The sequence below is a fragment of the Silurus meridionalis genome, chromosome 4, assembly GCF_014805685.1.
Source record: "Silurus meridionalis isolate SWU-2019-XX chromosome 4, ASM1480568v1, whole genome shotgun sequence".
In the NCBI taxonomy this organism is placed as follows: Eukaryota; Metazoa; Chordata; class Actinopteri; order Siluriformes; family Siluridae; genus Silurus; species Silurus meridionalis.
The window spans coordinates 10,450,111-10,474,883 of NC_060887.1; the positions used below are offsets into that span (position 1 = coordinate 10,450,111).

The 24,773-nt window shown below is 37.3% G+C and overlaps 2 protein-coding genes across 6 annotated transcripts; one reads left to right on the forward strand and one right to left on the reverse strand.

The window, feature by feature from the left end:
• Positions 1 to 1,529: 1,529 nt before the first annotated feature.
• On the reverse strand, positions 1,530 to 6,714 carry krtcap2 (keratinocyte associated protein 2). 2 transcript variants are annotated; one of them, XM_046846933.1, is made up of 5 exons: positions 6,528 to 6,714; positions 4,733 to 4,884; positions 4,334 to 4,397; positions 3,430 to 3,496; positions 1,530 to 2,007 (listed from the first exon to the last, which is right to left on the reverse strand). In XM_046846933.1, exons 1-5 carry the CDS (start codon positions 6,529 to 6,531, stop codon positions 1,887 to 1,889), a joined length of 408 nt encoding a protein of 135 aa, XP_046702889.1. In that variant the 5' UTR covers positions 6,532 to 6,714; the 3' UTR covers positions 1,530 to 1,886. The 2 variants fall into 2 exon arrangements, with proteins under 2 accessions (XP_046702889.1, XP_046702888.1); XM_046846932.1 differs by having other exon boundaries at positions 4,733 to 4,887; positions 6,528 to 6,710.
• trim46a (tripartite motif containing 46a) lies at positions 5,833 to 23,682 on the forward strand. Of its 4 annotated transcripts, none has more exons than XM_046846890.1 (13): positions 5,833 to 6,329; positions 8,120 to 8,300; positions 10,202 to 10,457; positions 10,702 to 10,852; positions 12,154 to 12,352; positions 13,881 to 14,027; positions 16,191 to 16,286; positions 16,730 to 16,983; positions 17,827 to 17,948; positions 18,968 to 19,306; positions 19,952 to 20,181; positions 20,308 to 20,375; positions 21,687 to 23,682. In XM_046846890.1, the coding sequence occupies exons 2-13, from the start codon at positions 8,241 to 8,243 to the stop codon at positions 22,075 to 22,077; spliced, it is 2,313 nt and encodes a 770-aa protein (XP_046702846.1). In that variant the 5' UTR covers positions 5,833 to 6,329; positions 8,120 to 8,240; the 3' UTR covers positions 22,078 to 23,682. The 4 variants fall into 4 exon arrangements, with proteins under 4 accessions (XP_046702846.1, XP_046702845.1, XP_046702847.1 ...); XM_046846889.1 differs by lacking the exon at positions 5,833 to 6,329 and adding an exon at positions 7,703 to 7,928; XM_046846891.1 differs by lacking the exons at positions 5,833 to 6,329; positions 20,308 to 20,375; positions 21,687 to 23,682 and adding an exon at positions 7,703 to 7,928 and having other exon boundaries at positions 19,471 to 20,084.
• The last annotated feature ends 1,091 nt before the right edge of the window (positions 23,683 to 24,773 follow it).

Consider the following 24,773-nt stretch of genomic DNA (forward strand, 5'->3'; position numbering starts at 1 on the left):
CCTTGTTAGTAAACTGTAAGGTCAAGCCATCACACTGTCACATGGCAATTTTTAGAGGCTTGCATGGTCTGAATATATTCAGTCGACTAGACATTTACAACAATTATTTTTCAATTTTAGAAAATTGAGCTAAAATACAAAGCTGCCTTAATTTCTGTTACCCCGCATTAATATCCACACTAGATATTATTTTAAGATACTGTGGTATTAATAATAATATGTTAACAGGCCATTGTGATCATTTTAGATACCACTAATGAGCCGTTGAACAAGACCCTCAATGGGTAATTGTATAAATGAGATAATTGGAAGTGGCTGGTTAAAGGCATCTGCCAAATGTCCTTAATGTAAGAACGGTTGGGCTACTCACTACTAAGTCCTTTTTTGACACTTTTAGTTCTGCTGTGGTGATTTTTGGGCTATGGTCTTAAAATTTTGATCAGCTGATGAACAGCCTGTTTGAGTTTAAATGCAGTTTTCAATACATTGTCAATCTGTTATTTTTTTCTCTTGCTCCTTTTTCTTCTTTTGACATTTTGAAGCAGCTCTTACAAACTGGTTATGATACTTATAATACTTGGAATGTTTCCCTTGGTCTTAATATTTTGTATGTATGTATATTTTATATATATATATATATATATATATATATATATATATATATATATATATATATATATATATATATATATATATATATATATATATATATATATAAATATATATACTTTTGCCCAGACATGACCCTGTCCCTGAATTCCATGTCAAAAACTTTTATGAGTCTCATGATATTCAGCAGCCCTTAAAGGGAACAGGTGCAAAAAAATAAAATAAAACATTTATGTTTATTTCCAATTTATTTGGCCATGACCAAGAATAGGAAAGTTGTTTTTTATTTTAAAAGTTAGTGAAAGCAAGCTTTGTTCAAAATAAACTTGCCAAACTGACACTCTTGGGCCCTTGAGCAGGGCCCTTAACCATCTGTGCTCTAGGGGCGGTGTATCGTGCTCTGACTCTAGGTTCTAAACAAGCAGGAATATGTGAAGAAAAGAACTTCAAACCATTGAACTACATTACATTGTATATACAAAAAGGTTTGTATGTGCTGTTTGAACATTCCAGTCCACATTTAATCCCCATTTGCTGTTCAAATATCCTCCACTCTTCTGAGATGTTCCACTAGATTTTTGAGTGTGGTTGTGGAGATTTTGCTGATTCAGCCACAACAGATCTTTTAAAGTCAAGTACTGTGACAAGGCCTGAGGTGCAGTCAGCATTCCAGTTTATTATTCAATAGGGTTGAAGTCAGAGCTCTATAGCAGGCCATTTAATATTCCAGATCCAACGTTTGGTTCTTTTACTTATACCCATCCAGACACATCCTATACAATTGTGTGCTTCTACTTTGAGGTAACAGATTGGAGAAGAACCACATATAGCTAGGAAAGTCTGGTGTCCCAATACTTTTGTCCATATAGTGTATTATAGGGTTTAATTCTGCTTGCATTTGAAAAAGGAGAAAAGAACAATTTAAGGATTTTAAGTGTTTTTAATAGCAAATCCTTTAAGAAAAATACTTATATACTGATTTACACAGCTACGACTGGACACAAAACATGAGAGATTTGATCAGGAATCAGTGCAGTTAACTGCAGTGTGTGAAAAAAATGTAACGCAATATTTGTGTATTTGTGTAAAAAGACAAATATGTACATGAACAACTTGTGTATTTAACTCTGTTGGACTCCTGATTGGGGATTGTGTCTACAGTTTGCTGGAATGGAATGGAATGGTTCTAGAATGGGCCAAATTTTCACAAAACATTACTGCAATATGAGAAGTACTCGGTGTTGCTGCTGTTGGGACGATGACGCAGATTCGGTCATTCAATTCTTCCTTTTGCCCTTGCCGGTAGATTTTGCGGGAGTTGCTACGGGAGCAGCCACCTGGTACAGAGCCGTCGACACTTTGTTGATGTAGTACAGCGCAAAGAGCGAGAATATCAAGCTGGAAAAGGAAATTTGAGATGTTACTTTTTTAATTTTACACTTTTATTTTAATTTTTTTTTATAAAAAATACATATTGGCTCAAGACTAAGGTCATTTGCATACAGCTTGCAGGATGTGCAAAATATAAATGTTTATTATTATTGGGGTTTTTTTTATGTCTTCTGTAAAGCATGTAAATATTTTAAGTAGCCTTTAAAGGGAAATTATAACAATTTACACGGAATGCAAATTCCCACAATTGTCTTGTGGGAAGGAGGAGTTCAGATGTTTGAATTCTGATCTCAAGGTTGCGAGTTCAAATCCCACCACTGCCAAGCTGTTCAGATATTTACTAGTAACAAGATTTATTTCTCAGTACACTATCATAAAAGAAAGTTAGAGTAGGATCAGAAGGTTGTGTAAATGAAATAATAGTAAGTCGCTGGTTAAGTGTCTGCCAAATGTCCTAAAAGTAAACATCTTGCCTTCTTGAGAGCAAATAAATGCTTGGATCTTTTGTAATAGTACAGTATAGTACCTGATTCAAAACAACAGGCTTCCCGTCATACCAGAAGGAATCCTCTTCTGAAGCTGGTTTACAAGAAACCCCACAAACAGTTTGCTCAAGACAACCTGTCCAATTAATTACTGAATTACTGGAACAATGTCCTGTGGTCTGATGAGACTAAGATAAACTTGTTTGGCTCAGATAGTGTCCAGCATGTGTGGTGACGCCCTGGTAAGGAGAACCAAGAAAATTGTGTCTTGCCTACAGTCACGCATGGTGGTGGTAGCATCATGGTCTGGGGCTGCATGAGTGCTGCTGTACTGGGGAAGGGAAACAATTAACGTGTGCAAACGGTAGTTTTTCAACATTATAAAGACCCGATAGTTGATGGTGTGGGCAAGTATGTCTCCAGACCCGAACCTGCTAACATCAAGCAGCTCCGTGATGTCATTATGGAAGAGGATCCCAGCAACAACCTGTGCAGCTCTGGTGAATTCCATGCTCAGGAGGATTAAGGCAGTGCGAGATAAAAATGGTGCTCACACAAATAGTGACACTTTGGACACAGTTTTGACATGTTTACTTAAAGTGTACTGACTTTTGTTGCCAGTTATTTGGACAATAATGGCTGTATGTTGAGTTATTTTCATAGGACAGTGAATCTCTACTGTTATACAAGCTGCACATTGACTACACTAAAATATAGGCAAATTTCATTTCTATAGAATTGTGCCTTGAGGAGATTTATTAAAATGGATGCTGAAATGTAAGTGGTGCACTCACTTTTGTGACATACTGTATGTATGATGATTTGCCAGATTTAATATGATTAACATTTTTTTTTTTTTTTTTATGTTAAGCTAAAACGATGAGTACGCACAATTTCTACATGTCAATCCAGCCGCTGGTGTTAAGTGTTTCTTGTTACTCACCATGTGGTGACGCACACGCGATGAACCAGACCAGACGCAAAAAGGGACAGACACAGGCACAGAAAAACTAAAAAAAAAAGAAAGAACGGGGAAAGAAAAGAAAATATTTAATCTGAATACATTTAATAAAAGGATATTATTAAACCTGTATTCTTAAATGACCAGGCATAACATTATGACTGAGCGAATAACACCGATTATCTCTTCAATATAGCACCTGATAGTGGGTTGGATATATTAGGCAGCAAGTGAACATTTTGTCCTCAAAGTTAATGCATTAGAAGCAGGTAAAATAGAATGGATAAAGATATGAGTTTGACAAGGACCAAATAATGATGGCTAGACAACTGGGTCAGAGCATCTTCAAAACATCAGCTCTTGTGGGATGTTTCTGGTCTGCAGTGGTCAGTATCTATCAAAAGTGGTCCAAGGAAGGAACAGCGGTGAACCAGTGACAGGGTCATGAGCGGCTGAGACTCACTGATGCACGTGGAGAGCGAAGGCTGGCTCGTGTGGTCTAATCCAACAGACGAGCAACTGTATCTCAAATTGCCGAAGTGTTAATGCTTGATGGGTCAAAACTGTTTTGGCAGCAAAGGGGGACCAACACAATATTAGGCAGGTGGTCATAATGTTATGCCTGATTGGTGTATAAGGCATATAACATACTATATAAACAAAAGTATTGGGACAAAAACTATAAGTCACCCTGGATAAGGGCATCTGCCAAATGCTATAAATGTAAATGAAATCTCCATAAGCACACTTCAAAATCTAGTGGAACATGTGGAATGGGATGTTCGAACAAGTACAAATCTAAAGCTCAGGTGTCCACAAACTTATGCCCATATAGTGTAATTATAGAGACTGAACAGGAATGAAGGCTGCAGTTTTGCCCACTCACTCTCTGGAAAGATCTTCGCCTGGAAACCTTTACCGAAGACAAGATTCTCCAGATTGTTGAAGGCCTGAGAGTGAGGTGTTAAAGAAAAACTCGGACATCACTTAATATGTTCCTATTAAACACTACCACAAAAGAGCAATAATCCAAGTATATAGGTACATAGGTACAAAATATCTATGTGCTTTATTTTTTTGTATGTGTTTTTGAGTGACTAAAACTAAGATAATGATGAACTTATTCTTCAGGAATATACAGTGAAAAATATTTAATAAAAAATAAAACATTTCATTTTTTTCATAACAAAAAATGACAACCGTCCTCTTCATAACTGCTACAATGGGACAGTATTTAGGTGATAAATAATGAACAATCCGCAGGCCAGCAGCCATTTTAGGATACAGTAAGCGAGCAGATGAAGAGCATGGAGCCCAGAAAACCTCCCAAGATGGTAAGCCACTCGGAGGAGGCCAGCTGCTTGCTGAACATCTGCATACCAGCGAAGACCAGCACAGACAGCAGACTGGACAACACCAGCGACGTCCCTGTATTCACTGCTGAGGAGCAAAAATAGTAATATGAATGAAAATAATGTAAAAATGAAAGGAAAATACAATTTTACCACAAATTTCTGTTACGTATCAGTTCTATCTTGGTAATATTTTGTTAATGGACCGACTGCAAGCAATGATCTGACCCTAGTTTATTAGATTGGTAAAAAAAATTACATTCCAAGAAGCTTCTCTGGTCACAGTGTAGGAAAAAAAAAATCTAACAATCGAGTTTCAATATGCAATAGTCTTGTTTGCAATTAACAAATGACTCGAATTTAGCACATCGTCATTATCTTGTTATAGTGGAACCGATAATAATGTTGAAAAGTCAAAAGATATTATAAAATATTCAATATTTATTTATCTTTTGACTTTTCAACATTATTATTATTAACCTTTTTTTTGTATTCCCAATAACAACTCACCTTAATTATACGCCCTGTTTCATATCTAAAAGTACTGCATTGTAAGAACAGGCACTCATCATTTTATTTCCATTTGTTAAAGTCCTAAAGTAACCTCTTTATCTTATGTGATGCACACTACTGCTTTTTGCACTACTATGGACTATGTACATTAGCGATATGTCCTATACTCTGTATATTGTGGTCTTATTTAATCTGTATAGTCTTGTATAGTCTTGTCTATAAGCTAAATGTATAGTGTTGTTATTTATGTCTGTACTTTTAACAGTCACTACCAGCTGAAACCAAATTCCTAGTGTGTGTGTGTCAACACTCTTGGCCAATAAACCTGATTCCAATTCTGATTCAATTTCCAATCAGGTTCAAATCCCAGGTCATAGAGATCCCCAGCTCTGCACATGTGAGTGTTTTTAAAAATCCAAACACATAGGTTCCTAATCTGATCAGCCTTTCTAAACTGAGTTGAGATGATGACGATGATATATATATATATATATATGTGTGTGTGTGTGTGTGTGTGTGTGTGTGTTAGGGCAAGAAACAAGGCTGAGCAATCAGAAGTGTTGTGTATGATAGAAAGCATTATTCATGAAAGTATAAAGGTAATATATAGTATACATGTGAAAGTGTATTAAAATGTCATTTTTCATGCCACACTGTGAGCCTGAGCTGGGTTTAAACGCGTTGTGTGATTTGTAGGCGGAAACATTATTCAGGACACAGCGCTAGTGAGAGGCCACGTCAGTGTACGTCTTTTAAAACGTTCCGACCGGAAACACGAATAGCAGTCTCTGTGAAGTTAGGCTTCATTAAAAAAAAGATTTAATAAACAAAAGAAAAATCACATGATGTCTGATATAAGACATTGACTCCAAAATGATCTACGCTGAAACATCCCGATTGTAATTCCTATACGTTTTTTATAAACTGAAAGACGATCAGCCAAGACTGTATGAATGCAATAGAAATGAATGCAACCCAAAGCTGGACAAATGCATTTCTTGGACAGACAATGATACAGTACGTAACAATTTATGTCGTTAATTTGTCATGAATATCTGCCATTTATGTCTAAGTTATATCTGCAATGCGCGTGAACACGACAGGCGCAATAATGCACGTCCACGTTACATTTCTTTCTATATTTATATTTATTTCTGTTTTTAAATCTGTATAACCTGATCTCATTTTTGATTAACCAAACGAATAAGCACATACCCATCCTGTACTCGGCTTATGCAGGACTGTAAGGTAATGAAGCTGAGAGCTCGGCCAGCACTTCGGAAAGCTTCTTCCGGCGACACCGAGTGACGTCACCAGGATGGCCGTATCCTAAATTTGCGCTTTAGCGTGTGCATGGAGTGAACTACACAGGGACGTGAGCGCTATTGTTTTTCACATTTGCCTTAGCCACTTGATTCAGCATTAAAAAGGTGGGGTTGGAAGTTAACCAGAGTGAACGCCTCTCGTTTACTACTTATTAATTTTCAGTAACGACAGACTGCAAATGAGCTCAACTGAGCCACCCAGTGGACAACTTCTGAATAGCAGGGAAAGTGATGCTTTAAAACATAATAAGAAGAAGAGGAGGAGGAAGAAGAAGAAGAAGAAGAAGAAGAGGAAGAAGAATCACCTCTAATGATACTACTAATAATAATAACAGGAATAAGACAGACACCACCAGCAATAATAATAATAATAATAATCATAATCATAATCATAATCATAATAATAATAATAATAATAATAATATTAATAATAAGAGGAAGAAGACAAAGAAGAATAACAACACACCTCTAATGACACTACTAATAATAATAAGAGGAAGAAGACAGACACCAACACCACCACCACCAATAATAATAATAATAATAATAATAATAATAATAATAATAATATGAAGACAGATACACTACCACAACCAATAATAATAATAATAATAATAATAATAATAATAATAATAATATGAAGACAGATCCACTACCACAACCAATAATAATAATAATAATAATAATAATAATAATAAAATAATAATAATAATAATAATAATTAATAATAATACATTATTCTTGTTATTACTGTCATTGTAATAACTGCTGTTTGTTATTATTATCACTTTGTTGTTGTTCTCGGTACTAATAGTCTGGTATCATACAGCAGTGTTTTTCTGATATGTTCAGGGTCTATCAGGTAGAAAGCTGATACCTGCAATAATATTATTTTCTTTAGCGCTTTTCACAATGGACATTGTCTCAAAACAGCTTTGTGTCTTACACCTTACAACAACATCTCTTAATATCGCACTCTTTCCCCTGGTTATCATTTGGGCACGTGACTCAGTGCTTGTTCCCTGTGCTGTTGCGGTGCCTCCTCCGCCCTCTGCTGGTCAGGGCTATGAACTACACACGTTCATTCTGTAGACCTCTGTGGGTATTATGAGTGGATGATTCTTAGCTCGTGATGAGAGCACCGAGGCAGCGCATATAGACCAGGAATATTTTATTAGTATTTTTTTTTGAAGATCTGTTTTTAAATATAGAAAAAAATACCAGTTGTATTCCTTATTTGCAGTTAATAGATTTTCGGCTTATACGGCAACAAAAAAACGCATGCTTTACAGTGAGTGAACTCATTTCATCATCTCAGACGGCTTTTGTAGACCCTTTTTTTGCGTTTTTATTCCAGAAGGAGCGTTGTAATCCATTTACATATACAGCCAGCCTAAAAAAAACGGGGAGACTCAAACGGGATTGGCGAATTAGATCATTATTGCATGTAACAGGCTGCTTTTATTTATGTGTGTCATGCAGGCTCCAGGTGAAGGCCAGCCCCATTCCTGATGTGCATCCCTCCTGATGCTGGACTGTCCGTGCGCACCGTTAAACCATCAGATGGAATAATTATCTCCTGCACCTTGGCTCTTTTGCGATCATGGCAGATGCAGAACTGCAGACTTTCACGTCTATAATGGACGCGCTCGTGCGCATCAGCGTGAGTATATCCCTCTCTATTTATCTATAGGCATCTCTGTATATCTATATTCATATCATATCTCTCCTTTTCTCTGCTTTCGATTTTGGGGTCTTTGGGGATGCTTATATCATCATGCATCACCGTGAGATTATTGGGCCGCTGCATGCATCTCACCAACAGCTATATTTATCAGCGAAAGCGTCTCGGGGGCGCGCGTGCGCGCTCGCGCTCTCTCTTTATTGCGCTTAAAAAAAAAGAAAAAGGTGTATATCCGGTTAAGCGGAATATATGCACTTCGATGGCGTGTCAGGCCTCATCACATTATAACTCATCACAGCATTCTACACGTGCACGTGTTTTTTACCTGAAGAAGTCCGACACCATTTGGGTATTTCAAGACAAAAGCCGAGAGAGGGATGCGTGCGCGACCGGGACGTGTTGCTATAGTGACGGACGGTACGACGAAAAAGAGGGGAGGGGGGAGGGGTTAAAAGGTGAATATTATACACCTTATAAATACCAAATTATAATAAATAATATAACTACATATTAGGTAAAAACAACAACAACAACCCCAAAACAATCGTTGTGTCGTATTTTAAATAAATCCTATGGGTTGTACCATCTAGGACTGTATACAACCGTGATTACAGTGACAGTAACCCAAACCACAAACTCCTCACTCTAAACCGTAACCACTAACCCCTAATCTATAACTGTAACCCCCTAACCCCTAACTCCCCTCCTAACCATAACGCTAACTCCTAAACCACTTAAATTAAGAGGATTTTTTTATTAGCACTTCCAGATTACATCGTATTCGTCACGCAATGTGTTATTTGATTAAAAACTGTACAGAAGCATACTATAGGCTATCCAATTTGCCCTCAAAATACTTTGACTTGCATGTCTCAATAAGCATATAATATCCTCGAAGGGTAGAGAAGCTCCACCATATCACTGTATAAATGGGATACAGTTGTCAGGCAGTATTTCAGTTAAATAACTATACAAAGAAATCATCCTATGTGATGAATCTGTTCTGTGAATGTTGCATCACTTGTATTGGTCGGCTATTTGTAGTTTCACAACTGTCCACAATTTGCACAACATTCATCCACAACTGTCCACAGTTTTTGCTCCAGCAGTAAGGCAAGCAAAGTCATACTGCTGAAGTGTCTGATCTTTGTCTAGTTCTTCACCTCAAAGCTCAATTCACTCACACACACTGGAGAGGAAACATTTCGCGGAAATTAGCGAAAAGAGGAAATGTTTGTTCACAGCTCGCATTCGGTCCAGTACACGTTGCACGTTGAGTGTTGCTTTAAAAAGACAATTTGAATTTCTCAAACTGATTCTGCTCCCTTTCTTTTTTTATTTCATTTTAAAAGAAATGTCTGGCCTTCAAACCGGGTCATGCATCTGTCTCGCTACACCTCTGCTGCGTTAACACTGCTACATGCCGACACACACAATAGGCCATGTGTCTGTTCTAACAATACAAATATGGCAAGAATAGTCAAACACTAGATTTGCCATCGCTCCCACCCTCATTAAATGGCATAGATAACAAAATTAGACATATACTAAAAAACAATGGATTATTGTGCTATATTTAGTATTTTTGATTCCTCATCCCGTACTGGGAATATGAAAGAGGACAAACCTGACGTAAAAGGGTTGTTTATACGTCTCCTGCATTGGTGGTTGGGGTGATAATGAAGATATAAAAAAAGACTTAAACATGGCAAAGAAAACAAGCTCAAGTCCCTGTTGGTTTGGAATGTAAGAAAGTTCAACTGAACAGCAAAAATAAATTGAAACATCACAGAAAATGCACTTTTTTTTGACACTGGTGATAAATAACAACCAAGAAAATTCTCTCTCTCTCTCTTTTGCTCTCACACATATACACACAGTCCAATATGAAGAGTATGGAGCGGGAGCTTCGCTGTCCGGTGTGTGAGGACTTGGTGAAGCAGCCCATTGTGTTGCCGTGCCTGCACAGCGTTTGTGTGTTGTGTGCGGCGGAGGTGTTGGTGCACAGAGGCTACCCTCCCCCTGATCTCCCGGCCGAGCCCAACACGCCCACGTCCAGCCCCAGCACCCGCTCACCACGACATGCACGTCGACCGCCACCCAAAACTGACCGTCTTGAGCGGGTGCTCAAAACAGGTGTGTGTGTGTGTGTATGTGTGTGTGTGTGTGTATGTGTGTGTGTGTGTGTGTGTGTATATTTACAGCTACAGTCTAAATGAAATTGCTCCAGTTTTTGATGTAATATTAAAACGTGATGTAAAAATGTCTCTGCTGTACTTGCTAATTGTCTAATTAATAATCAGAACATTTATTTTTTTAAATAAAAATTATACAGCTCTTTCTTTCTCCTCCAATCTCTCTCTCTCTTTCTTCCTATCAGTATGTGGTACCTATCCTGGACGGAGGCGGAAAGACACAGTTCCTCTGAACATGTTGTTTCCGTGTCCAACTTGTTGCCGGGATGTGGAGCTGGGAGAGCGAGGCCTTGCCGACTGTCTACGTAATCTAACACTGGAACGTATCATTGAGAGGTCGAGCACACACACACACACACACACACACACACACACACACACACACACACACACACACACATACACACAATATTGTCTTTTGCAGTTTATCTTTGCAGTCAACTGTAATACAAAAAAAATTTTCCCCAAAAAATATTTTTATAAAAATCTAATGTAAGTAATGTAATAATATATATAATATCCAAAAATAGTCTATCAATAATGTTTTTGTGCCTATTGTTGCTGTTGTTAAAAAAGTTGTTTTCCAAAACACACACACACACACACACACACACATGCACACACGCACACACACATGCACAAAAATAATTCCGGTTTCCTGGACGCATCAGATGTCTCTATAGCTGTTAATGACCCTGCGCTGAACATTTCCATTTCCTGAACACATTCTTTTTAAAGGTCTTACCAGATATTATAAAGATTTTATAAGAACTATTTCTTGGCAGGGTCAGATTTCTCTTTGTTAACTGTGTGACATTCTTCAAAAAGCAGGTTGCTACAAACCGGTTTTAGTAACATAGCAGAGAAGCTGAGCATTCTCTAAAAAATAAAAATCAATGCACAATGAGAAAAATGCTCTCAGACTGTGAGGCTTCGCTCACTGTTTTTCCTGGCAACAGCAGATAGAAAGTCCACGTAGCCCTCAATTCTTTATACTGACAAATGTACCTGTCTTTATATGGGCCAAAAACAGCCTTTCTAGACGGAAGATCACAGGCACACTTAATTAAAGATAAGCAAAGCAAAAAGGACTAAAAGAAAGGAAGAAAGAAAGTGTGCAGTGTGTAACGTTTAGTAGTGTGCTGATGTGGTGTTTTGTGTGGCTTTGATACGCTGAGGGATTGCAGCATGTGGAAACATCTGCTGAGGTCGTTCCTTTGCAGGGTGTTTGCTCACACAGACGTTTTAGACGACAAAGGAATTGAGAAAAACATATTATAGTACCATTTATCATGCGGAATATAAACACATTTGTATAGAAATCATTTATAGAAGCATTTGAACAAGAAAGTTGGCTTGTAAAATTTAACCTTTAACCTCAAATCATGTAATTAGCAAGTAGTTACTGCCACTTTTAAATTTGTTTCATATGTATATAATACTTACGTTTAAATAGCCTATTAATTGTCCCTGTGATTTCAGCTTTGTAAGAGCTAAACCTTTTATGGAGTTTTGTGGCCGTCATTAAATGCGAATGCGTCAAACTGCTATATGCAAATCAGGTTTATGATTCAATAGTTTCTATTTGTGTGTGTGTGTGTGTGTGTGTGTGTGTGTGTGTGTGTGTGTGTGTATAGGTACAGACAGACAGTGAGTCTTGGCAGCATGGCTGTGATATGTCAGTTCTGCAAGCCCCCTCAAGCACTGGAGGCCACTAAAGGCTGTGCTGATTGCAGGGCTAACTTCTGTAATGAGTGTTTCAAGTTGTACCATCCCTGGGGAACCCCACGCGCCCAACACGAACATGTCCTACCCACACACAGTTTTAGGCCTAAGGTAAGCCTGTAAACATTAGCAGACTTCTAAAGGTTTGTGGTTATCACAAATCTATGGAACTGATTAATTATCTGTTAATACAAACCTTCTGCTCAGGCAAAATCAGATGATGATGTTATTCATTTTTTTTGTCTGGGCTCCTTAGTAGGAATATGCAAATTATTGCAATTATTTCCATGGTTCTAAGCGACCACTCTAGCACTGACTGTTAAGCCGAGGAGAGTCTAGGTTAAACATCTTCCATATACAATGCACAATGAAAATATTTTTTTTGACCTGTTACTTGGGTAAAAATCATATAGTTTTGTTCTTATTACTGTTTGTAGTTACTTTTCACTGTTAGTCCCTATAAATATTGTAAAGTTTGTCCTAATGTATTCCATCAGTGCAGTGTTAAATTAAAAATAAAAACATCAGAATGAAACCAAACAGATAAAATAAAAATGAAAAGGTAATTAGGTAAAGCTTAAATAATAGTAATAAAAGTAAATACTGAATTTATTTTATAATTAAAGGGGTTTCAGAACTTCTGACTTCCATTATCTCTATTATGTAGATTTGCATGAGTATTCATGTCCTTGAACTTTTTTTTTTCTCAAGGGGATGGCCTCGTGATTGCTTCTGTCAGACAGTGTCTCTGAACTTACAGTAACACTGCTGCTTGCTCAAAATGTATTGCATCAGTACAGACTCCCTCTGAAAAAGCACAGCCAACTTTGAAAGGACAAATCATATGAATATAGAGATTATTTTTACAATATTTACTAAATATTTTTCCTTTAAACATTTATCAGAATTCTTTTAAAAAAATACCTATTTGTGTTAATCATGCTACAGATGCACTAGATAGAGATTGGGTTTAAAAAAAAAAACCTGAATATTTCTTTAATATTGGTCAGGTCTGCTGGGATATTAGTAGTCAGCAATAAATAAGGAGATAATGAAAGACACCTAATATATTTCTATTAGAAACTCCTGTGCTCGAGACCAGAAGGAATAATGCATCTAGAATGTGTATTGTGTACAAATGCACATGCTTTTCTTCTTTAGCTTTTTCAGCTGTCTAATAAGAATAATGTTGATTTCTTTCATGTCATTATATAGAATGTTTTGATGCACCAGACTCTATGTGTTCATGTGGGATATTTAGAACACTTAAAATCTCTTTAATCTTTATTAAAAATATTTATGACCAAGCCTAGCTTTTTTTTGTCCAACATGACACTTTATATGCTTTAGCATAGGAAGCAACTTTGTGTCTTTCCATAAATATTGCGAGTAAAATCCAATGTATCATTAAAAACGCGAGTATAACATTAAATGATTGATATTGATTTAAAACCAAAAGCCATTCAAGAGCATTAAAACATCATTACACAAATGAATTATGTTCGAGAGAGGCATCGTACCAAAATAAGTTCATAAAAATAACACAATAAATACAAATAAATGGCATGTAATTATATTATAATTGTAATGTTATTTTGGTAATGAAGGGCATTTCTGTATATCTCTCTCTCTTTTTCAGGTGCTGGTGTGTGTTGAACATGAGCAAGAGAGAATGCAGTTTTACTGCCGATCGTGTCAGCGTCTGTTGTGTGCGCTCTGTAAGCTTCGTCGTGTTCATAACGGGCACAAGGTCATGCCTATCACACACGCCTACCAGACGTTAAAGGTACTTCTTTAAAACCTGAAATACTTGATTAAGCAGTGCCTGTCATCTGTACACTCAATGTACATTTTAATCAATCGATTTAATAACCAACAATTAGCCTCAGTTAGTGCATCAGTTAAGCATCAGAACAGGGACCTCAGTAACTTTGAGCATGGCGTGGTTGTTTGGTACCAGTGAATAGCACTTCTACAGGTTGAAAAGCCTTCTTGTTATCGACCTGAAGGTTTTGGTGTGCACTGAATTGTGAGGTGCTTTTCTGCTTACCAAGGTTGTATTAGAGTTACTGTACTACTCTGGCTGTTCCGCCGGCTGATCTGCCACTCCCTGGATATGTGTTGTTTCTCGCACTATAAAGTGTAAACCCGAGAACACAGCTGTGCTTGAAAATCTATGGAGATCAGCAGGTTTTGAAATACTTCAGCTTAAGCACTAACAACAAAACAATCCCAACAGACCTGACTATGACTGGATATTTTTTGTTCTTTGCACTAGTCTCTATCAATTTCTAGATATCAGCAGATTTTAAATTATTCATACTGGCCTGTCTGCCACCACCAAACATACCAAAGTTACTAAAATCATACTTTTCCCCCACTCTGATGTTGGATGTATTCACAACAACAGACTTTTTAAGACTTTAATAAAGTTTGAGTTCTTGTTTTAATGTTTACTTAAATTAAACATTCAAACTGTTACAGTATAATTTAGTTTTTTTGTATACTGCTTTAAACAATGGGCATTGTCACAAAACAGTTTTGCTGCGACATATAGGTTCAGGATATGCATTTTAACGTGCTGAGGAAAAACTCAGAAAGAGAATCAGAATCAGAAATAGCTTTATTACCAAGTATGCTTACACACACAAGGAATTTGACTTGGGGTCAGGAGCTTCCAATCCATTCAATCAGACTCAAAAGGGAACCCAGTGATAGCAGATATTGCGATTATATATTCCTTGCTATGTGGTATATGGTCAAAATGTCTATCATGCTTATATGAATCTTAAAAATGAAATTAAATCTCAAAATTAAACTGCATTAGTAAAAATGCTATTAACTAAGGTACAGTCTCACTGTTGTCAGGTTTTAGAAAAGCACATACACTCATCATCCACTTTAAAAGGAAAACTTAAACACCTGGACATAGAAGCTGTTATCTAATGAGCCAATCATGTGGCAACAGTACAATGCATATAATAATGCAGATGCAGTTCAGGAGCGTTCAGAGTGTTTTTACATCAAACATCAGAATGTGATGAAAATGTGTGATCTCTGTAACATTGATTGTGACAAGGATGTTGCTACCTCGAGTAACTTCTGATCTCCTGGGAATTTCACACACAGGCACTTTTAGATTTGACACAGAACGGTGCAGAAAACAAAAAGGACTGAATGTCTAAGAGGGGAAACACCTTTCTAATAATAACATTCAGAGGAAAAGATTGAGAGAAATCTATACAGAGTTTTTATATAAGAAATCCATATAGGTAGTAATGAGCAGGATCATGTTAAAGTGTGTTAAATATGGATAAATCAGCGTTTATTATAACAAAAAAAAAAAAAAACTTACAAAGCTCTGAATGGATCATTATTTCTGTATTTTTTATTTGTAAACTGCAATACCAGTAACACAAACATTTATTCATCGTTCATCTTCCATATGCACTTTATCCTGTTCGGGGTTGATGCAGCAACACTATCCAGCACAGGCTCTTACAGCTCCAAAAGGTTTTAGATGAATGTCTGGGTACGATACTGTACACTGGCCCCTGTACACAAAGCCAGCTCCATTAATATATGGTTAACGTGGGTTGAAATGGAAGATATTGAGTGACCTGCTATAGAGCTGTGACTACAACCCTACTGAACACCTTTGGGATGAACTAGAGCATTAACTAAGCCTCAGGCCGCCTCACCTTACATCAGTATTTGACTTTGCTAACCACAAATCTCCACAAGCACATTACAAAATATAGTGGAACATCTTTCCAGAAACATGATGCTTATTATAACAGCAAATGGGGACTAAAAGTGAAATAGGATGTCCAAAAATACGTTTCTTATGGTCAGGTGTCCACAAACCTTTGTCCATATAATGCTAAAGTTGCAATGAAAGATATAGTTTGTTTTGCTTTGAGTGACTACATTTTGTGATTTTTATCAGGATAAAATTACTAAGCAGATGAACTACGTTCTGGCCCATCAAGAGCGAGTGCAGGCCCAGATCACTCAAGTGGAGAGTGCCATCGCTCAGACCGAGGTAAATCTTTATATATTTGACATTTTATCACATGAAAACATTCAACCAAAATGTGCTGAATAGGTCAAAATAACTCATGATAAATTGGAAAATTAAAAAAAATCTTTTATAATGTTTTTCTTATTTTCACGTGAAAGTGAGATAAAGAAAAAGGTAACTGGTTTATTGAATGTATGGTACAAGAAGTCATTTTTAGTCACTTGATCTCACTTTAATATTTGCACCTATACCTTATACACAGGTTCTAGCAAGAGAACCTCCTTGTGTCTATTTTTGCTATTAAAGGTTTATATACCCATAATCTACTGTATGTTGAGTTTTTAGGTAATTTGTATTGATATTATGCCTTAAAAGATGAGCTTTGTGACCTCTAGGAACCTGTGTTATCATTCTATGCTGTAAACATTGAAAAAATGTATTTGTAAATGTATTTGTGCACTTAGGTGAACAGTGCCGTTGCTAAAGAGCAGCTGAATCAGTGTGTGAACAATATGTGTGAAGAGCTGGCTGAGCGACAGTCTTCTCTGATCAAAATCCTTGAGGAGACTCGTGTTCAAAAATCCGAATCTCTGAACACACAACTTTCAGAGAAACAGAGTTTGCTGGACAATGCGGGGCTCGTCATGTACACCCAGGAGCTGCTGAAAGAAAATGACCAGCCGTGTTTCGTGCAGGCCGCCAGAATCACCCACAACCAGTGAGAGCATGTCTGGGTGTTTGTGTGTGTGCTTGGGAATACATTAATATGGCTAATACATTATGGAAGTTTTCAGTACGGTTATTACATAATTCAAACGTCACAGCTTGTGCTTGGTAGCTTCAGCATTGTACGTTTTATGAGCATGTGCTATTGGTTTTAACATGCTAGATCATTTCACCTTCAGTTAATTTAAAAAGAGTTTTTTTTTTAACTCAAAAAAACATGTAGTATAGACACAGTATACATTTTCTATTATATATTCTGTCATTATCTATTCAAGTATATTTCCTTATTATTGTGTCATATCAATACATGTTAACATCAAACACTAGAATGAAGAAACATGTGATTTCTGTAAATTAAATTGTGGCATAGGTGTTGCTACAAGATGGCTGGTTTAAGTATTTTAGGAACTGCTGATCAGTCTCTAGAGTTTATACAGAATAGTGCAGAAAACAAAAAACATTGAGTCAGTAACAGTTAGTAAAAAAGGCCTAGTGGAAACCTTTAACTGTATTTTTTTGAGCTCCCAGAAAGGAAATTGCTTCACGTTTATAATCACTCTATACAACCGTGGTGAGCAGAAAAGATGTAACTGAATAAATAGTCACCTTTTTTGAACTCCACTTCATCTTTGATTATTTTTATTTAATAGCATGACCATTTGTATTTTATTACCAAATTATAATACAATAAACTCAAATATTTGGACGTCACTTGATATCTCAACCTAAAAATCTGGTGTTTATTAGTCACCAAAAAAACAGATGTTCATTTATCTAGACAGATTCATGTTGACATTTTGAGTCTTTATTTTCTGTTTCTTTGTGTCATGAACAGGTTGATTGCAGCCATAGAAAACCTGCAGCGCTTTTCCCTCTCGGCAGATCCCTCGTTCCGCCGTTACCATGTGGACATCTCAAGAGAGATCAAGCTACTCAGCAGCATGAATTTCATACAAGGTTGTTATTGAATCCACCAAACTTAATGCAATCTCAAAATCTCACTTATTTACAAACATCCTCACCAATATATGACATTCGTATAAGTTTTGATTGAGTTCACTCCTGTGTCTGCCATTTCGCTACAAAAAAATCACAAAAATCAAAGGCTTTTTTAACAAATATTTAAGATACATCTTCATGAGCTCTTATATGAACCTGCTCTGTTTTTATGTCTTTGTTGTACTATTTTGGTTAATTAGTTTTAGCTTTAGCTTTCAGGTTAATTAGAAGGTCTAGAAGAAGTGACTTAGTGTGTCGATGCATTTTGCTGATTCAGTATTTCACTTCATTGTGACCATAGACTGTTTTTTTTTATACTTTCAAGTTAATTGCTCAGTCAAGGAATTTGGTCTGTTGATTCAGTGTGCTGATTTAGTATTTTACTTCACTGTGATTCAGTGTGCCCATATGTTGCCCTAATTTTGTTTATTGTAATGTTTGTGTCATTAATGGATTCAGTGTGCTGATTTGGTGTGTCGAGTTACAGAGCCAATTGAGTATTTTACATGTGTGATTATTAATCGTGCCGATTAATGTCGTGTGCGGATTAATTAATAATGTAATTAATTAAATTATTCTGTATTTTGCTGCCTGTGTGAAAATTTTGTGTCCCGAGTCACTTTGACGTTTCAGCGTAATGGTTTGATGTGTTGATTCCTTGATTCCTAATATATCAATTAAGTTTATTGCCGTTTCGCAATTAATTTTTTTAGTGTGATAATACAGTGTGATAATTTGGTGTGTCGATTCACTGTGATGTGTTAATTTGCTCAATTAAATGCGCTGATTCTGTTATGCTTCCTGTGTGATGACTGTGTATGCTAATTCAGTGTCATCATTCGGTATGCTTATTTTTATTATCTAATTAATTGCACTGATCCCGTGGGTTGATTAACCATTGTGAATTGATTTGCTGGGTTTCATGTTCAGCTACCTAAAAACATACTAGGAAACCTTTCTTATGTTTCCTGCCACAGCTCCACTGGCCCCTGTAATCGACACCCAGAAGACTCTGGCCTATGATCACCTGTATCTGTGCTGGCGCCTCCCACAGGACTCAGCTCCTGCCTGGCACTACTCCGTGGAGTATCAGAGAAAAGATGGCAGGGATGGGCCTTTGTGGGGCGGAGTCAAATCCGAAGGCTCTGGAGGCCCCAATAGTCCTTGGCAGCGCATAGATGAGGTGGGCGGGACTAGTGCAGTGATTGACAGACTGGAGATGGACAGCGTGTATGTGTTGAGAGTGAGAGGCTGCAACAAGGCGGGTTTTGGCGAGTACAGTGAAGAAGTGTACCTACACACACCACCTGCACATGGTAACACACAATCTCAGTGACACCATCTTTACATTTTATTTCTCAGTACAGTATACATTCATGGGATATCAGTCATCCTAAACTCATTTTCTCAAATTCACTTCTGCACTTATTTTTCCATACCTTCATTTTTTTATCCATCCTTCGAATTGCCTTCCTGCCGCCTTTTTTTTTTCAATTTCTTCCATCTTTCTCTCTCAGTCTCTCTGTTCGGTAAATCATAGTCCTTCCTCACCCCGTCTCTCAAGGCCACTCTTTTTCCATTCATTCTTATGTTTCATTTATCTTCTCTTTCCTTCCATCTGCTTTTTGTCTGCTCCTGCTCTGACTTGTATTTCTGTGTCTGATCCGGAATATATTAGCTGCTTGACCTTCTCCAAATCCTACTATATGTACAATGTCCCTACATTTATCTTTACCCTCCGTCCTTGTTTCCTCTCCTCCCCTTCTATGAATAATCCCTTTGTCCTTGTTTTACCTGTCTACTTGTCATATCTACTTTTTTTTTATTATTCCTGTCCTCCTTATGTTTGTTGTCCCCTTTCTCTCTGTTGGAATACGATCCCCACTACTCCTGTTCCCTACTCCTCCCCCGCTCTTCTGTCTTTCTCTCTCTTTCTTTCTCTCCTTCTTTCTAACTCTCAGTGCTGTCATTTTGTCTGGACTCTCGCTGGGGGCTCCATGCTGAGCGTGTGGCACTGGGTAAAGGGCAGACGTATGCCCGTAGTGTGCCTGGTCTGACTTTGCTGCAGGCCGCCGACCGCGCCCTCACTTCCTTTCATCTGACCTCTGACCTCCTTGTGGCAGACGTGTCAATCACACAGGGTCGTCACTACTGGGCATGCTCAGTAGAGCCTGGTTCTTACTTAGTCAAGGTGAACAGATTGGACAGCACAGATTTTTATTTAACATATATAAACTGTCATTGGTTTACACCTGTGTGTGTGTGCGCGTGTGTGTGTGTGTGTGTGTGTGTGTGTGTGTGTGTGTGGTGTGTTTAGGTTGGTGTTGGCCTAGAGACAAAGCTTCAGGAGTGGTTCCACTTACCACAGGACATGGCAAGTCCACGGTAAAGCTGAGAAAATCAGTTCTGCTCACTATTTAAAATATATATTGTTGTGTTTTTCCATTTAAATACTTAGAAAATAAATCAATAGAAAATTAGTCTGAAAATTTCTAATTATATATTTCTAATGATATTTGATGTGATGATGACCACACACACACACACACACACACACACATATATATATATATAATTTATAAAATATTATAAAAATCTTAATAAATAAAGTAAAATATTATATACAGTATATGTGTGTGTGTGTGTGTGTGTGTGTGTGTGTGTGTGTGTGTGTGTGTGTATATTAGTGCTGTCAAAATTAACGTTAATAACACGTTTTTAACAACATTAAATCTTTTTACCCGCGATTAATGCAGCCCACATTTCTGTTTGACCATTTTTATAATAAATAAATAAATAAATATAAAAGAGGGAAAACTAAAACTTTCAATGCAACACACATTTATTTACAACGCCCTTTTCTTTACTCGATATTAAAAGAAAAACTTGCCTGAAAAAATCCTTTTTGGAAACATAGCAAAAGTTCTGTTTGGTGTCCTGATGATTTATGTAATTTAAAACACCATAATTACTTTCAAACATTTACAAGAATATTTTGTCTTCATGCTCTATGTTGAGTCTGGTTTCACTAATAACAAACATACATTTGCATAAATCATCCATTTTTGTCCATGAAAAGTATTAATTTAAGGTACATTTAGAACAGATAAAAATGTGCGATTTAGTTACGATTAATCAGGAGCAGTCATTCAATGAATTGCGATTAAATATTTTTATCGACTGACAGCCTTAATATATCCATTCCACATTTAGCCCGTATTTGCCATTATGACAACCTCCACTCTTCTGGCAAAATGTTCCAATAAAATTGTGGTGTGCTTATGGAGATTTGCAATCAGTCAGACACAAAAGTGTTGATAAAGTCAGGAACGAATGTATGTGAGGTGAGAAGGCCTGGGGTGCACTCAGCATTCCAATTCATTCCAAAGATGTTCAGTATGGTTGAGTTCAGAGCTCTATAGCAGGCCACTCAAGATCTTCCACTCCAACCCATGCAAACCATATCTCCCAAGAGCTCACTTTGTGCACAATTGCATTGCTATGCTGGTACCAGTTTTGGCCTCATAGTTCACGGAAAGGGATTAAACACAGCAAAATCTTCTGATGTTCATTATAGTTTTGGTTATTAAATATGATTTAGTCAGAGATCTAATGAAATATTAGAAAGCATTATGTTGAATTATGGCCTAATGTGCTCACATGTTTCAGTGATGCTCTTCCTTTATTTTTTTGTAGATGTGATCCTGATAGTGGGCATGACAGTGGAGCAGAGGATGCCCAGGACTGTCCACCTCCATTTTGCTTCCTCACCATGGGCATGGGTAAAATCCTCATGCCCAAATCAGGGGCATCCAATGGCATGTCCGGTCCCCTCACTGCACCCTTGCCCCCCCGCCTCGGTGTGTGTCTGGACTACGATAAAGGGTGTGTCACTTTCTACGATGCCCACTCACTTCGAGTGCTCTGGGATGGGACTGTCGATTGCTCCGCCCCTGTCTGCCCGGCTTTTTGCTTCATTGGCGGAGGGGCACTGCAGCTGCAGGAGCTTATAGCTAATCGTAGCACGGACCAAGCCACGGCCAGGAGAGTCACCGTTCAATCACATGCCACAAATCTGAATAACTGAAGCCATAAACAGTTCTACAGCAAACTGTCAAGCACCTTTAAATGTTAGTATTTATTTTATTAGTTAGTATTTATATATTTATTTATTTATGGATTAGCTTTTATGTATAGTTATTTCATTTTATGCCACACACAGGGCTTTAAATTAAGATTAACTCCTGCATTATGCCTAGAAACTGCAGCATGCAAATGATCATGATTTCTTAATGCAAATCTTTCTGCTTAAAAAAACATAAAGTACTAGTCTGGTGCATGATCTGTATAACACACCTGTAGGCATAAATCGCGAATGATGCATTTCTATTGGAGGGAATGATAATTTATAAGCTATTTTTTCACATTTAGCCTATAAAGCACCTAAAATGGATATGTCAATAATTTGTACTGGCTTTGACAAATGCTGGTCTGTTTGCTTTTTATAGGACTGTATAGTTGCCACATTTGGGTCTGTCTCCATTGGTTTAGATCGGGCTTAGTTTTAATGTCAAAGTCCTCACAGTACCGTGCTGCTGTTTCGTGTGTAACACAGTAGAATCACCACATATCTGTTCCTTCTTCCACAGTTTGCTCTTTCATTCCACAGGGTTTTGCTTCATTTATAAAACAGCACATCACAGCATGGTCCAAAAACATCCAATCCTATGCTATATGTCTTAAACTAATGCCATCAATGTTTGTAATACGTGTGCATTACACATATAAACATTTATGTCAGTATATTAAAATTTCCTGAAATTGATGTCAGACAAACTAGCATACATACTCTATATGTTTGTTTTTTCACAACAAAGCGCTTTAACTGTGATGTCATCAGACGTGACAATATGAAAACGGACACTTTTAACTATTTTAACGTAAAGTATCACAATATTACAAGTGTTTAAAGTATATCAAAATGTCATGTCTCAGATTAATATACGGTATACACTGTATACACAGTACAATAATCAACATCTCAATACTGTATGTCTGTTTATTACCAGCAGTTGTTTCAGCAAAGCATGATAAAAAAAATTATAAATGAAACTGTATATGTTTGAATATTGAAAATAATTAGTATCAGATCCATGTTTCTGCTTATAAAAAATACTCGTCAGAATGAACTAAATTGGCATTAAGTGGTTACTCAGGCCTGTGAAGTCACAATCAAATGTAAAACTATTGGAAACTGATTTTGTCCTTGTAATACAGTGCAGGTGAATTCTTGATTATGATTGGTCAGGAGGTCTTATTGTTTTTTAATTTTTTTTATTTGAGTAGCTCTGTTGCAACTTGATTACGTTCCATTATATAATTTTGTTTTATAGCTGCAGTGTATAGCAGACGATTCAAAAGGTGTAATTGTGGATATGCTGTTAATACTGTAAGTTTTCTGTAAGATGTTCAATTAACATTTTTGGACGGAGTCTCCAGTGTGAGAATATTTTGTAACTGAGGTAAAGTTGTACTTTTTTATTCTTTTCTTTCCTAATCTTCAAGACGGAGGGCTTTACGGTTTCTCTGTGACAAGCTGCATTGATTTTTGTTTTATTCACATGCGAGAGATGACTGTTTTTTTTAGTTGCTATAATAAGTTTGCAGACAACATTAAATGCAACTTTAAATTGATAAAATTGACAAGGTGTTGTCTTTTTTTCCAGGAAACATGCATAGCATAACCCTCTGTGCTCCAGGGGCGCTGCATCATGCTGAGTGATATATATATATATATATATATATATATATATATATATATATATATATATATATATATATATATATATATATATACATACACACTCACCGGCCACTTTATTAGATACACCTGTCCAACTGCTCGTTAAATCAAAAAATTCTTAATCAGCCAATCACATGGCAGCAACTCAGTGCATTTAGGCATGTAGACATGGTCAAGACGATCTGCTGCAGTTCAAATTGAGCGTCAGAATGGAGAAGGAAGGTGATTTAAATGACTTTAAACTTGGCATGGTTGTTGGTGCCAGAAGGGCTGGTCTGAGTATTTCAGAAACTGCTGATCTACTGTGATTTTCAAGCACAACCATCTCTAGGGTTTACAGAGAATGGTCCAAAAAAGAGAATATATCCAGTGAGTGGCAGTTTTGTGGGCACAGATGTCTTGGTGATGCCAGAGGTCAGAGGAGAATGGCCAAACTGGTTCGAGCTGATAGAAAGGCAACAGTAACTCAAATAACCACTCATTACAACTGAGGTATGCAGAAGAGCATCTCTGAATGCACAACATGTTGAACCTTGAGGCGGAATGGCTACAGCAGCAGAAGACCACACCGGGTGCCACTCCTGACAGCTAAGAACAGGAAACTGAGGCTACAATTCGCACGGGCTCACCAAAATTGGACAATAGAAGATTGGAAAAAACGTTGCCTGGTCTGATGAGTCTCGATTTATGCTGCGACATTCAGATGGTAGGGTCAGAATTTGCCGTCAACAACATGAAAGCATGGATCCATCCTGCCTTGTATCAACGGTTCAGGCTGGTGGTGGTGGTGAAATGGGGTGGGGGATATTTTCTTGGCACACTTTGGGCCCATTAGTACCAACTGAGCATCGTGTCAATGCCACAGCCTACCTGAGTATTGTTGCCGACCATGTCCATCCTTTTATGACCACAGTGTACCCATCTTCTGTTGGTTACTTCCAGCAGGATAACGCGCCATGTCATAAAGCGCGAATCATCTC

What these genes read in the sequence shown, in the direction of transcription:
- krtcap2 (XM_046846932.1), bottom strand. An exon ending in TCTTCATCTGCTCGCTTACT is followed by an intron (nt 4,398 to 4,732) that starts GTATCCTAAAAT and finishes CCTCACTCTCAG; the next exon opens with GCCTTCAACAATCTGGAGAA. An exon ending in CGCGTGTGCGTCACCACATG is followed by an intron (nt 2,008 to 3,429) that starts GTGAGTAACAAG and finishes TTCCTTTTCCAG; the next exon opens with CTTGATATTCTCGCTCTTTG.
- trim46a (XM_046846890.1), top strand. Translation starts at nt 8,241, where the DNA reads ATGGCAGATGCAGAACTGCAGACTTTCACGTCTATAATGGACGCGCTC. An exon ending in GCCAGAATCACCCACAACCA is followed by an intron (nt 16,984 to 17,826) that starts GTGAGAGCATGT and finishes TGTCATGAACAG; the next exon opens with GTTGATTGCAGCCATAGAAA. An exon ending in ACACACACCACCTGCACATG is followed by an intron (nt 19,307 to 19,951) that starts GTAACACACAAT and finishes TCTAACTCTCAG; the next exon opens with TGCTGTCATTTTGTCTGGAC.